Here is a 13,095-nt window from a genome sequence, read left to right as displayed (position 1 = left end):
GCGGAGCGCGGGACTGCGGCGTCCTAGTGGCCGCGGGCGGGGCGGGTAGGGGCGGGGCCAGATCTCGGGACCCGCTGCCATTGGCTGAGCTCGGAGCCGGGGGCGGGGCGCCGGGCGAAGGCGGGTGAGCGGGCTCCAGCAGGCAGAGGCAGGCACCAGGCGGCGGGACAGGCTGCTCGCGGGTTGCGGAGGGGGCGAGGGGGCGCCATGCGACCGGTGCACGGAGAACCGCTCGCAGGGGCGGCGGAGGGCGCCCAGGCCTAAGCTGAGCTTCTGCCACGGGACTGCTATAAGGAGCCTGGGCTCCGATCACTTTTAGGAGGGACCATTGACCTCGCCCTGCGGGAGGAAGGGGGGTGTCTGCCTCTGGGAGAGAGAAGGAGGGAGGAGCCAGAGGCCCCGAGAAAGTTCTCCTCCTCTGGGGGCCAAAGGGGGTGAAGTGGGTGGAGGAACCGATTTAAGGCTAACTCGAAGCTGCGGAACCTTGGGGCGGCGTTCAAGGCCCCCTCCCACACACGCGCGCGGAGCCGAACACCCTGCTCCTCCTTCAGCCGCTGGCGTCACCTCGCAGGGAGAAAGGAGCCGTCTCTGGGCGTCCGGGGACCTGCAAAGCTGAGGGCAGAGGAAGCGGCCGCGGCGGAGCCGGGCAGGCACCCCCCACCCGAGCAATCCCCTTCGGGGCGGGCGAAGCAGGTGGCATACGGGGCCAGGATAGGTTCGCCCACCCGGGATACGCACATACGCACGCACCCACAGTCATCTCCAAAGGACCCTCCCGGAGTCTCTAAGGACCCGGAGTCGCCCCTTCTGCCCTCTCCCCTCAACGCCGGAGCCCCAGGCGGGGCCCCCGGAATCGGACGTCCCCACGCCTCCGGGCACCTGGCTCAACAGGAGTCCCCCGGGTCCGGGCAGGGCAGGGCCGGCGGCGGCGAGCCGGAGCCCGCCCTGAGCCCGGGCCCCACCGAGCCCTCGGAACCCACCCATGGGACACCAGCTCCCCGTGTCCCCTCGCCCAGCCGCGCCCAGCCCTGCGCCCTGAGCCGCGCAGAGGAGGAGTCCGGCGCAGTGACCCGGGAGCCGCCGCAGACTCTGGAAGGCTCGGCGGCTGGAGAGCCAGGCGGTTCCCCGCACCTCCAGGCGCTTCCAGGCATCCCTCCCAGCCGCGCCAGAGGCCTGGCCCGCCATTCCCAGGTAGGAGAGAGACCCTCCATCAGAACTGGGAGCCTGGGGAAGCCGGGAAGCCAGGAAGAAAGGTTTGAAGCTTGGGCAGGGGGAGGCCAGGTGAGGCTTTAGAGGACCAGCGAAAGTTAAAACTGTATGGGCACCTACTATGGTCCAGGGTAATCCCGAAACTTCACCTATTTAGAGAAAATGCAATTAGTGGAGTACCTACCATGTGTCAGGCTGGGTGCTTATCCCAGCAAAGAAAGACTTACTGAATTTCTTCCATGTGCCAGGTTTGGTGCTAGAAGCTTTCCATTTAAGAGATCTGGAGCAACAGCCTGTTTGAAAATAAGGAAATTGAGGCTCAGAGAGGAACAGGCATTTCCGTCCTTTCCCCAAATATTCCCTCTCCCCTTCCCAAGCCAGCTTCAGCCTGCAAACCTGAACAAGGGTGGGGTGGGGCTGGGAGGGGGCCAGTTTGTGCCCCCTCCCTCACAGCCCAGCCTTGGCAAAGACCTCCTTTGAGAAGGGAAGCTTAAGGAGTGCCTTTCCTGTCCAGAGTTCCTCGAGCTTTGGGCGAGGGTGGGGAGTGGGTGTTGGTGCAAGGGGTGGGTTTCCTGGGTGATCCCCTTCCCAGGAAGGCTTTCTTGTGCTCAGCTGGCCAGAGGGCCCCCAAGCATCTCTGTGGGGCTCTCTCTCCTCTTGCCCCCGGCCCTGGCAGGATGGGTGTTGCTCGGGACCTCAGGGAAGAGGGGAGGCCAGGCTGGGGAGGGGCAGCCAGCTCCGGAGCCCATGATTCAGGCTTCCCCCAGCTTCACAGAGACAAGATGGTGTCCCCCCAGATCTCTGCCTGCCCTCCAGCCCCCCCCCCACCCGACAGCCCCCTGATTGCCAAGAGGAAGTGCCACAAAGAAAGGAACCTGCTTCCTGTGCGCCAGGAGCCCTGGGGGCCTCTTGACTTTTCACTGAGTTTCCAGGGCCATGCGGTGGGTTTGCTTCTAGCATTTGCTAGATGACCAGACCCCAGGGTTGCTGGGCGGGTGAGAGGTGGAGCGGGTCTGCTAGAAGCTGGTCCTGCCCGCTTTGACTCTGAGCTGTCAAGGGTGGTGAGATTGGCTTTTCCAAGCCCCCAGGACTCCCCTTGGTGTGGGCACGGAAGCCAGTGTATGTATATGTATCCAGAGAGGCTGGGATGTGGGCTCTTGGAGGAGGCCCCAGGGTGTGGGGGAGGGAGAGGGGAGGGGGTCCCCACAAAGGTGGGAATGCATCCAGACTCTCATCCTGCCGTCCTTGCCCCTCTGACTCCTCCATCTTCCAGACAGGCCCACAGGTGCATTTGCTGGGAGCTGGACGGGCCAGCTTTGGGGGTGTCCTGAGCAGGGTGCCTGCCCCCAGCCGTCTGCAGCCAGGGGCGGGGGGAATTAGAATAGGCCTCTGGGGTCATTCCCCTGCCTGACGCCAGCTGAGGCTTCACTGAGTCAGACACTGTTGTGAAAAAGACTGATTTGGGCCAGGGGGTGGGTTTTTCTAGGTAGGAGCCCAGACTGTGGAGCCAACAGCCTGATTCTAATCCTGGCTTGGCCAGTCATTTGTGTGGACTGGGGCAAGTGACTCAGCCTCTCCGACCTCCATTGTCCCCATCAGTCCAGTGGGTCGATGGCAGTCCCCTCTTCATGGGACTCTTGTGAAGTCTTTGGAATAAAGCACACAGAGCACCCAGCATGATGGAAGCCTGCCTGGCTGTGGCAACTGTTCCCCCAGCGCGGCCCACCCCATCTCTGCTCCAGGCCATTCTGCCCCCCCACGTGCCCTCAGAATGACCCTGGGGTGAGGTCAGCTGAGCGTCACAGAACTTGCATTCGCGGACCTGTGCTGCTAGTGGTCCCCATGACCCACTCTCTGGGCCTCCCGGGCAGGGGACTCTACACTCTTGAAAAGCCCTTTGAACTCTCACCCCTGCCTGTTCCTCATTGTGCAGGGTCAGCTTGGCTGCGGATGGAGAGAGGGGAGCAGGCAGTGAAGGAGGAGAGAAGCTGGGCCCACAGTGCTGCCCACAGTGCCTCCTCTGGGAGAGAAGACGGGAAGAAAGATGCCCTCCACCCCCCCCCCCAGGGGGGCAGGCGGCAGAGCTCATGGAGGTGTTGTCACCTGATGTCCAGGTGTCTGGGTGCTTCACACGGCCCCACATGGCTGGGGCCCTGTGAAGAGTCACAGTCTTCTCTCAGAGAGGAAAGCCACAGATTTATCCCCCCCTTCCTTGCCCTTTTCTGACCCTGTCCCTTTTCTCCCTGCCTCCTCCCTCTGACCCCCTGCCTCCTCTCTCTACTTTCTCAGGTCCATGGAGTTGCTGATGTTAGCACATCTGTACCAGGAGCTCTGGGCTAGAGGCTGGGGCAGGTGGTGATAGAGATGCATGGTCCCTGGGGGCTGCTGGCCTTCTTCCCTCTTTCTGTAGATGGAGGTGACCACCAGCAGAATCATGCTCCCCGCAGAGGGACTTGGGGAGGGGACTGTCCTGGCGTGGGGCCTCTTTCCCGCTGCCTCCATTGAAGGTCCAGTCTGGTTGCCCAGACCGGGAGGAGACTAAAAAAAATTCAGTGCTGTTGGCTCATACCCCCTATCTCCATTGCCCACCCAGCACACCCCCTGGGTCAGCTAGAAAGCCCCAGAAGAAAGCTTTGAAAGAGCTCCAAAAGGTAGAGCCATTTAGGAATTCCCGTTGTGGCTCAGTGGTTAACGAATCCAACTAGGAACCATGAGGTTGTGGGTTCGATCCCTGGCCTCGCCCAGCGGGTTAAGGATCCGGTGTTGCCGTGAGCTGTGGTGTAGGTTGCAGACACGGCTGGATCCGGTGTTGCTGTGGCATAGGACGGTGGCTATGGCTCCGATTAGACCCCTAGTCTGGGAACCTCCATATGCCGTGGGAAGAGGCCCTAGAAAAGGAAAAAAGACAAAAAAAAAGGTAGAGCCATTTGGTTCATTCACGCGCAGATCATTTATTGAGCACCTGCTGTATACAAGGCACTGAAATCCTGTGGGATACATTCAAAGGCAGCCTCAGGCATGAGTCGTGGACTTGGAGTCACCATCCTGGCTCCCTTATTAACGAAATGGGCCCGTCCTGTAGACTTTTAAGCATCACCTTATTTGTGAAACAGGAAGGTGATCCATACTTTCTAGGGAGGTGATAAGGAGACTCTTTAGCATGGGACTAAATGTCTGGGGTTGAATCCTTCCTTTGCTGCTTCCTGGCTGTGTACCCGTGAGCAAGGCAGTAAACGTCTCTGTGCTTTAGTGTCTTCATCTGTAAATTGGGGTAGCCACCTACCTTCTGGGGTTGCTGAGGGATGAAGTGGGTTAATCCATGCTCAGCACGGAGAGTGCTCTGCATATATTAACTGCAAAATAAATGTCAGCTATTATTATTGTTCTATACTTAGCACCATGCTTGGCACACTGCAGGGCTTGGTGACTGGTGATGGTTGTCATGGCTCCAGGCCTGGGTCAGTGGTGTGCTGAGCAGGCTGATTGTGTGTGTCCCTTAGCAGTTTATTCATCGAGATCACCTTGGTAGCTTGGAATCGGCCCTGGCGGGAGTATTACGCCAAGGAAATTGACGAAGGCTACCAGTCAGAGCTCTTTAGAATGGTCTTTTGGGGAGCTGGTCGATGGTATGATGGCTCTCAGTCTGGCACAGCGAGCAGATGCAGATGCCCGAGAGTCCTGCGTAAGTCATGTGCCGGAAGACCCATGCGCAGGAGGTGTCTCCACCTCACACCTCTTAGCATCATGGCCGATGTAGAAATTTATGATGTCGAGAGTGCTTTGGGGCAAATGAATGAGGCTTTCCAGGCCACTTATAACCTGGGGCATCCCGGGCTGAGGACCAGTCAAAGCACTACAGCCCTTTGTGCAAACTGAGAAAAGGAGCCTTTTCTGAGCAGATGAACTGTAGGTAAGACATCCCCCTAGGGGCCTTGTGCAGTGCCCAGCCTGCACCACCATATGCGGCAGCCTGCTGAGGGCCGAGGAGATGGGTACTTCAGTGGGCCTGTCCCTGTTTGTAGCTCCTCTTCTCTAGAGAGGGGAGGGATCCCTGCTGGGTAGGTGGGAGCCCAGGAGGCCTTCAGAGAGGAAATGACATTGGAGACAGACAGGGGGAAGAGGGTGTTCTGAGGGAGGGGCTAACATGAGCCGAAGGCTGGAGGCAGGTCCCAGCAGAACTCAAGCTCACTGAAGGTTCTGGGGGGATTCTGGTAGGTGCTGGAATAGGAAAGGAGTGTGGCTGGGCTATGAACGGCCTTTGAGTGGGCCTGTTAGAGCCCCTGGAGGTTAACTTATCTCTAATTGGGGTTTGGAGCTTGGATCCACTTTGGCTTTTCCCACAAGACCAAGAGGCTCCCGTAGAAAGTTCTGGGTGTGCCCCAGCTCCATAAACCCTCGGGGCTGTGAGGGACTTGAGTCATTCATGGGTCCCTCGTCCAGGTCTCCGGTCTCCTAGAGGTGGGCAAATTGCCAGGGCCCAGGGAGTGCAAATCACGGAGGACGTGATCTGGACCTGCCTTTCGCGTCCTCCTGGGAGGGCTGAAAGGCTCTGGCACCTCCTTTGCTTAAGAAATGTTCTCTAGCGTCTTCCCCATGTCGTGTCTGGACTCACATAGGCTCCTGGGAAGCCAGAATTGTGAAGGACAGATGGTCCAGACAGAGAAAAGATTCCAACAAGTTAGCGTCTTTGAGATCTTGCCATGGGCCGAGCCTTTACAACAGCCCTACAAGTCAAGTCCATTTTGTAGATGAGAAAAGGGACCCCTGGGCAAGTTAAGCTCCTGAAGCACAGCAGTGAGTCCGGGGTAAAGCGAGGACTCAAACCCCAGCAGTCCCATGCTGGAGTAAAGGAGTGACTGAAGGCAAGGGTGGGTGAGTGAGGGCATGGGTGGATGGATGAAGGAAGAAAGAAAGAAGCAAGGGAGGGATGGGCAGGCAGAACTCCCAGGCCCTTAGAGAGACCCCCGTCCAGTGTTCCCAGACAGAAAACTGAGACTGGACAGGAGGCCTCCAGCAAGGGCTGCGAGGCCAAGGCTCCGGGCCACCTGACACCTGCATCCTGCTCTCTGCCGCAGCCCCGAGCCATGATGAAGACCTTGTCCAGCGGGAACTGCACGCTCAGCGTGCCAGCCAAGAACTCGTACCGCATGGTGGTGCTGGGCGCCTCGCGGGTGGGCAAGAGCTCCATCGTCTCTCGCTTCCTCAACGGCCGCTTCGAGGACCAGTACACGCCCACCATCGAGGACTTCCACCGGAAGGTCTACAACATCCGCGGCGACATGTACCAGCTGGACATCCTGGACACGTCTGGCAACCACCCCTTCCCCGCCATGCGCAGGCTCTCCATCCTCACAGGTGGGTGCCTGGGGTGGGCACGGGCGCTTGAGTACGTGGGCAGGTGTGTGTTCGGCACTTTACAGTTTGCAAAGTGCTTGCATGTCGGAGGGGAAGCTCACAAGCCTCCTTGCCCAGTGAGGGTCAGAGACGTGTTGCTGCTTGCGGAGCGAAGGATGGGGGCCGGGGCCCTGATTCCGTTCTGTCTGACTCTGGATCGATTGCTCATGGCTGCCGGTGTTGCCGTCGGATGAGGGGCTGATATTGACCCACTGGATACAAACTGTACCCTGGGCTTTACCTCCCCAGGGAATGGAGGGGCTGCTACCTTCTTCCTGTGGGAGCTGACCCAGCAGAGCTCTGGGACCCGAGGTCAAGCTGTTGGGCTTAGGTCTGTTGAAACTCCAGGCCCTTGCCACCTCTCAGAAGGGCAGGGGCAGGACCCAGGCAGTGATCAGCCAAAGGGCCTGGTGGGGACCCTGCCCGGGCTAGGAACTCCCTGATAATCACAGTAACGACCGTGGCCATAGCTAACATTTATTAAGAGCAGTGTGCCTGGCCAGGTTCTTACAGCTTGGAATGTATCTATTTAATCCTCGCAACTAACCTAGGAGATAAATACTTGCCTCCATTTAGGGAAATTGAGGCTCAGAGAGGTTGAGTTATGCCAAGTGGTAACACAGCTGGTAAATGGCAGGCTAGCGATTATGCTTGATCACTGAGCTATCCTGTAGCCTCTTGGCCCTGAGGGCGATTGGAGGCATTGAGAGGGCAGGTGGATATGTGAGACGGGGCCATGAGTTATGTCATTCAAGCAGTTTTGTGTGGGAGCTAAGGGGACAGGCCCAGGAACTGGTGCGCCTGGATCCGAATCCCAGGTCCACTGCTTCCTATGAGCAAGTTTTGTACCTCTGAGCAAGTGACTCTATCTTTTGGTGCCTCAGTTTTCTCAACTATAAGATGTTATCACATGAGCACCCATCCCAAAGGTCTTTGTGAGAATTAAATGCATTAATATATGAAAAGTGCTTGGTGAGCAGCAGGTCAGTGCTCAGTACGTATTGGTCTTGAAGTTCCTGTTCAAGGCTCAGCAGGGTAAGAACCCCACTAGCATCCATGAGGATGTGGGTTCGATCCCTGGCCTCGCTCAGTGGGTTAAGGATCTGGCATTGCTGCGAGGTGCGGCATCGGTTTCAGACGCATCTCGGATCTCATGTTGCTGTGGCTGTGGCATAGGTTGGCAGCTGTAGCTCCGATTGGATCCCTAGTCCAGAAACTTCCATATGCCGTGGGTGCAGCCCTAAAAAAGAAAGAAAGAAAGAAAAGAAAGGAAAGAAATGAAAATAAATATTGGTCTTAAGCCAGCATCTGCAATGAGCCTTCGATGGTCTCTGCGGGGTCATTTCCTAAACCACGCCTCTGCCATTGCTGGGTGGTGATGAACAGAAGGAATGAGCATGTAACCCTCCAGCCATCACTTACCCGGGCACATCGAGATAGCTCTGCAGCAAGAAACCTTGGCCATGCCCCCCCCCCCCGCCCCGCCATGGCCCAGCCAAGACCCCTCCTTGAGTGCCCTGGGCAGAGAGCTCCCTCTTCCAGGCTGTCCTTGCTGGCCGTCTGACCCAGATCACACTGGGACCGCCCCATCCCACGTGTTGGAGACGGGAATGTGTGGACAGAAGGAGCCGGGGAGGACCTGTGTTCCAGGCCTGGCTCTACCACTTGGCGGCTTAGACACGTGACTGGAAGTCCGAAGCTCAGTCGTCCCTGCTGCACGTCGAGCATTCACCTCACTTCCTCCCTGTGCAGCTGCCGGGACGCAGGAAAGCGCGAGTGGGGGCATGTCCAGCAGGCAGTGGGTCTTGCACCTGTGTCAGCTCTCCCTGCCTTGGGGCGGAGACTGGGTGCCCACGGGCAGAAATAAGGCTCTCAGAGCGGGGAGAGAGATGTTGGGGACCATGCGTGTAGTTCCAGAATTGATTTTTAATTAACAAATAATGCACACACGCACCCTCCTCTAGACCTATAGACAAGGTTTAAAAGCCTCCATGACCCATGCCCCCAACCCCCGACTCCTGCCCCCCGCTCCCCAGAGGTAGCCGCCTCATCAGTCCCCAACCCCTGCCACTCGTGATCACATTGGTATTCACATTTGTGTCCTCATAACAGAGGGTGTTTTCATCTGTTTTTTTTTTTTTTTTTTTTTTTTTTTTTTACGTGCGCATATCATTCTGGACACATCTGTCTGCTGCCCGCCTTTTTCCCTCGCCAACCCGGGCCTCGTTTTCCAACCTGGTACTGCTGGTGCGCAGCACATTCGGAAAGCCATTAATTCTGCCGCCAGCTCTCCTTCCAGCTGCCAGCCAGGCGTCACTGAAGCTTGGCATCGCAGCCTTGCATTTGAATATGTCAAGGCCGCCGAGTCCTCAGGGGCCCAGGATTAGCCTAACGGGATGGGTTTGGCAGCCCAAGTGGAACCGGTTGCCAGGCCGGCCGGTGCTGCCTTGCAAGCGCCTTTCTGAACAGCCCACACCATCCTCCATTGTACCCCATGCCGTCCATGCAGCCACCCACCATGTGCCCTGGCGAGGTCTCCCTCTGGTCCAGAGTGCATCAGTGGCTGGAATGGGCTTCTGAGGGTGGGGTGTGCTGTTTGGCGGGGTCCAGAGGAAGGAGGCAGCAGTGCTCCTGGAAATGCTGGGTTCTTCTCTCAGAGAACTTAGGCCAGTCCCTGGCGCCTCCAAGCCTCGGTTCTGAGATCTGAGAATCCTGGGATCTTGACATCTCCCTGCAGGTTCTTAAGCATTTATGCAAAAATGCAAAAAGGCGATGCGAGTGTGAAATTGTGGTCACTGTCGTGAGATCTGGAAATTGGGATGGAGGCACCAGCCCTCTCTCACCCTCCCTGGCTCCTGTGACCTCCCCAGCATCCCTCTTCCAAAGACCCGCACTAAGGGATGCAGCAAGTTGTAGCAGGGGTAGCACAGGTCTCAGAGGCTGGCATTCGCGTATCCATCTGTGATTTGTTCCAGAAGCACGGGGTGGCTATGTGTGCCAGGTGCCATCCAGGTGAGAATAGAATGGGCTCTACCTCTTGGCCGAGCCATGCCTGAGCTGTGTGATCTTGGGCTGGTTGCTCGCCCTTTCTGAGCCTCAGTTTGCTCACCTATCACATGAAGGTAGTGACATCTCCCTCACAGAGGTTGTGTGAGGAGTCCAGGGGAACCCAGGCGCCTCTCGAAGGTGCTTGTCCTCCTTATCCTCGTGAGACCCAAGATCACTGAGCATGTGTCACTCTCCATTCATTATACATCTTGGGTCAAACTCTCAAAAGCATCCTGTATTGGACAGACAGGGAAACAAGTTTAGGGAGGTGGCGTGACCCGCTCAAGGCTGCGTGGCTGGTGAGTGGATGGGGCAAGAGGTTAACCTAGGCCGGCCTGATGCCAACACGCTGAGTTCCTACCCTACGTCAGGTGCTATTTCAGGCCTTGGGGATGTGCTGAAAAAGACAGCAAGGCCCCTGTTCTCGTGGAAATTGTATTATTATTCTAAGCTGTCCACACAATTTCCTAAGTCACCCGCCCCATCTCCAGCCCCGCAGGGAAACTTAGGGCAGGTTCATTGTGTTTGAGCCAGGCTGTGCCACGTGCGTGCCCCATGACAAGGGCTTTAACCCTCTGGGCCTCCGTCTGCTGCTCTGGAGAATGGGGGCGTCATAATATCACAAGAGCACTCCCCCGCAGGGTCACTGCGACGGTCAAGTCCAGGGAGCCGGGAACTCACCTGCGAACTCACCTGGGGCTCTTTTCCCCCCAGGCGATGTCTTCATCCTGGTGTTCAGCCTGGATAACCGCGAGTCCTTCGACGAGGTCAAGCGCCTCCAGAAGCAGATCCTGGAGGTCAAGTCCTGCCTGAAGAACAAGACCAAGGAGGCGGCGGAGCTGCCCATGGTCATCTGCGGCAACAAGAACGACCACGGCGAGCTGTGCCGCCAGGTGCCCACCACCGAGGCCGAGCTGCTGGTGTCCGGCGACGGCAACTGCGCCTACTTCGAGGTGTCGGCCAAGAAGAACACCAACGTGGACGAGATGTTCTACGTGCTCTTCAGCATGGCCAAGCTGCCGCACGAGATGAGCCCCGCGCTGCACCGCAAGATCTCCGTGCAGTACGGGGACGCCTTCCACCCCAGGCCCTTCTGCATGCGCCGTGTCAAGGACATGGACGCCTACGGCATGGTCTCGCCCTTCGCCCGCCGCCCCAGTGTCAACAGTGACCTCAAATACATCAAGGCCAAGGTCCTCCGGGAGGGCCAGGCCCGAGAGCGGGACAAATGCACCATCCAGTGAGTGGGAGGGACCCCGGGGTGGGGGCTTGGGCGGTGCCTAACGGGAGGTGGCCACCCCCCCCCCCAGAGGCTTGCTGCCCACATCCACCCCCCGTCCCCAGGACACCCCAACAGCAGTCACGTTCCAAGACCTTTGGCGCCAGACTGGAGGACCCCGGCCTCTAACCTCTATACAGTCTCCTGCCTTCAGTCACTTCCTTCCAATTCCTTCTTTCCACCGCTCCCCCTTGGTGTCGGCTTCTCCGTCGGGGGGTGGATCTCTGCCAGGCGGGAGGTAAGGCTGGGTGACATATGGATGTATGCCTGGACCCAAGTCAGAGCTAGCCTACCCTTGCAAGAAACGCTGATGCCAGAGGGGCCAGGACGCCTGCATCTGTTGGAGCGGTGGGGCACATCACAGGTGAAAACCATACCCAGAGCCCGCTGAGAGAGGGCTCTGCTCTCCTGGTGGAAGTCCCGGCTTGCTTTAGGTGGCAGCTGCAAGTCCCTCCTCCCCCCCGCACCCCATCCTGAAGCTCTCACCCTCTGGCTCAGCTGTTTCCATCCCCCAACTCGCAAGGTGGCCCCCCCGCTGTCCCCGCCACTGAGCCAGAAGCGTCTGGGGGTTGGAAGGTGGGCGTGGCTACGGCACCTGGACCGCCCATCTCCCGGGACCGCCTTCCTCAGCCTCCTGTGCCAGGTTCCTGTCTGCTGGATGTGCTTTGTCGTCGCAGCCATCATGTGGCTCCCAGTGGAAATGGACATTGGTGTACTGTACAAGCTGAGTGACCCCTCGGCGGCCAGGCGCCCCGTCTCCACTTGGGACCCCTTCCAGTCCCGCTCCCTGACCTTGTTCCCGAGCTGGACGCTGCCCGCCTACCCAGCTTCAGCATTAACACGTGCACAGGCAGAGCAGGCTGGGGCTGCTTCTCCTCCTGCCCCTGGTCACAGAGGAGGCCAGAGGAGGCGGCTGAGATTCAGAGGGTCAAGTGACACGCCCCAGCTCCGCCTCTCGGCTAGTTCAAGGCAGAATTCCACCTGGAGCCAGGCTGTCCTCTGCTGTGCTTATTCCTCAAGCATTCATTGAGCACCTTTGGGTGCTGAGTCCACTGCGTGCGTGGAAACAAAGAGGATGAGCAATGCACTTTACACCCCAAGGCCCAGCTTCCCTGGCTCTGACCTCAACCCACCCCACCCCCACCCCGCCCCCGGCCTCTGCCCACCCCTCCTGTCCCACTGCCTCTTGCACATGCAGCTGTTGGGAGGCGTGGAGCTGGAAGCCAGAGCTGAGCCCAGGACAGGTAGATGAGAAGGATGCAGGGTGGGCCTTTTCCTTGTGCTAGGGATTGGGCTGTGCTGGGCATCAGGCGTGGTGGGTTTTGAACCTGTGGACCAAAGGCTCTTGCCATCCACTCTTAACAGATACATTTTATATTTTAAATCTCCCTGAAATTCTTGGAAGTCTAAGTCCACAGGGAACCTTCTGTGATTATCCAGTGAATCTTTCTGAGGCCCAGAGAGGGTAGGTAACTTGCCCCAGGTCACACAGCTAACCTATGAGTGGCAGAAGCAGCGTTAGGTCCGGGCATTCGGCACACACCATGACGTGCCCCTCTCCTGATGCTGTCCCAGCCCCTGGGGACTCTGGGGATTTGAGGTGTCATCTCCCTGTCCCTCTCCCTAGATCGGCCTCTGAGGGCTCCTGTAGATTCTGTGTACATTGTACTCATGTATATACCTGCACATGCACGTGAATACACAGATACACACGTGCCTGGCCTCAGCTCTGCACCCCCCACACCCCTACCCTGAGCCCTGCTGCTCAAGGCAGCTGCTCCGACCCTGCTTCTGTGCCCCTGCCCAGCCCCAGCCCCAGTCCTCTACGTGGACCAGGTACCTTGGCCAGGACAGGTGTGTGGCTGGTCTCACCTGGTCACACCCCTGCTTCCCCATATCTCTGTGTACACTCTCAATTAAAGTGGGTTTGTTTCTAAGCTGTGTCCTTGACTTTGTGTATTTTCTATATTTCCCAGAAAAGGTGTGGCTATTCCCCAAACCAGGAGCCTGCCTTTCCCTCCCCAAATTGCACCTGCCTGGTGCTCTCGCCCTGCGTGTCAGCCCTAGATCAGCCTTCAAGGTTAAGTACCCAGAGGAGGGGGAATAAAACCCCAAGACAGGAGGTTACACCCCTCTCGGCCCTGCAGTTCTCCCTGGGCAGAGGG

General features: G+C 58.2%; 1 protein-coding gene across 1 annotated transcript; it reads left to right on the top strand.

Moving 5' to 3' along the window:
- The first annotated feature begins 439 nt into the window (after nt 1-439).
- On the top strand, nt 440-12,867 carry RASD2 (RASD family member 2). Its single transcript, XM_047786427.1, has 4 exons — nt 440-1,191; nt 6,285-6,564; nt 10,366-10,891; nt 10,996-12,867. The coding sequence occupies exons 2-4, from the start codon at nt 6,294-6,296 to the stop codon at nt 11,057-11,059; spliced, it is 861 nt and encodes a 286-aa protein (XP_047642383.1). The 5' UTR covers nt 440-1,191; nt 6,285-6,293; the 3' UTR covers nt 11,060-12,867.
- Nucleotides 12,868-13,095: the final 228 nt, after the last annotated feature.

This window comes from Phacochoerus africanus, chromosome 7 (assembly GCF_016906955.1).
Source record: "Phacochoerus africanus isolate WHEZ1 chromosome 7, ROS_Pafr_v1, whole genome shotgun sequence".
Lineage (NCBI taxonomy): Eukaryota > Metazoa > Chordata > Mammalia > Artiodactyla > Suidae > Phacochoerus > Phacochoerus africanus.
Note: the sequence above shows the minus strand (reverse complement) of the source record. Positions and strands in the feature narration are given on the sequence as shown.

What these genes read in the sequence shown, in the direction of transcription:
- RASD2 (XM_047786427.1), top strand. Translation starts at nt 6,294, where the DNA reads ATGATGAAGACCTTGTCCAGCGGGAACTGCACGCTCAGCGTGCCAGCC. An exon ending in CAGGCTCTCCATCCTCACAG is followed by an intron (nt 6,565 to 10,365) that starts GTGGGTGCCTGG and finishes TTTTCCCCCCAG; the next exon opens with GCGATGTCTTCATCCTGGTG. An exon ending in CGGGACAAATGCACCATCCA is followed by an intron (nt 10,892 to 10,995) that starts GTGAGTGGGAGG and finishes CCCCGTCCCCAG; the next exon opens with GACACCCCAACAGCAGTCAC.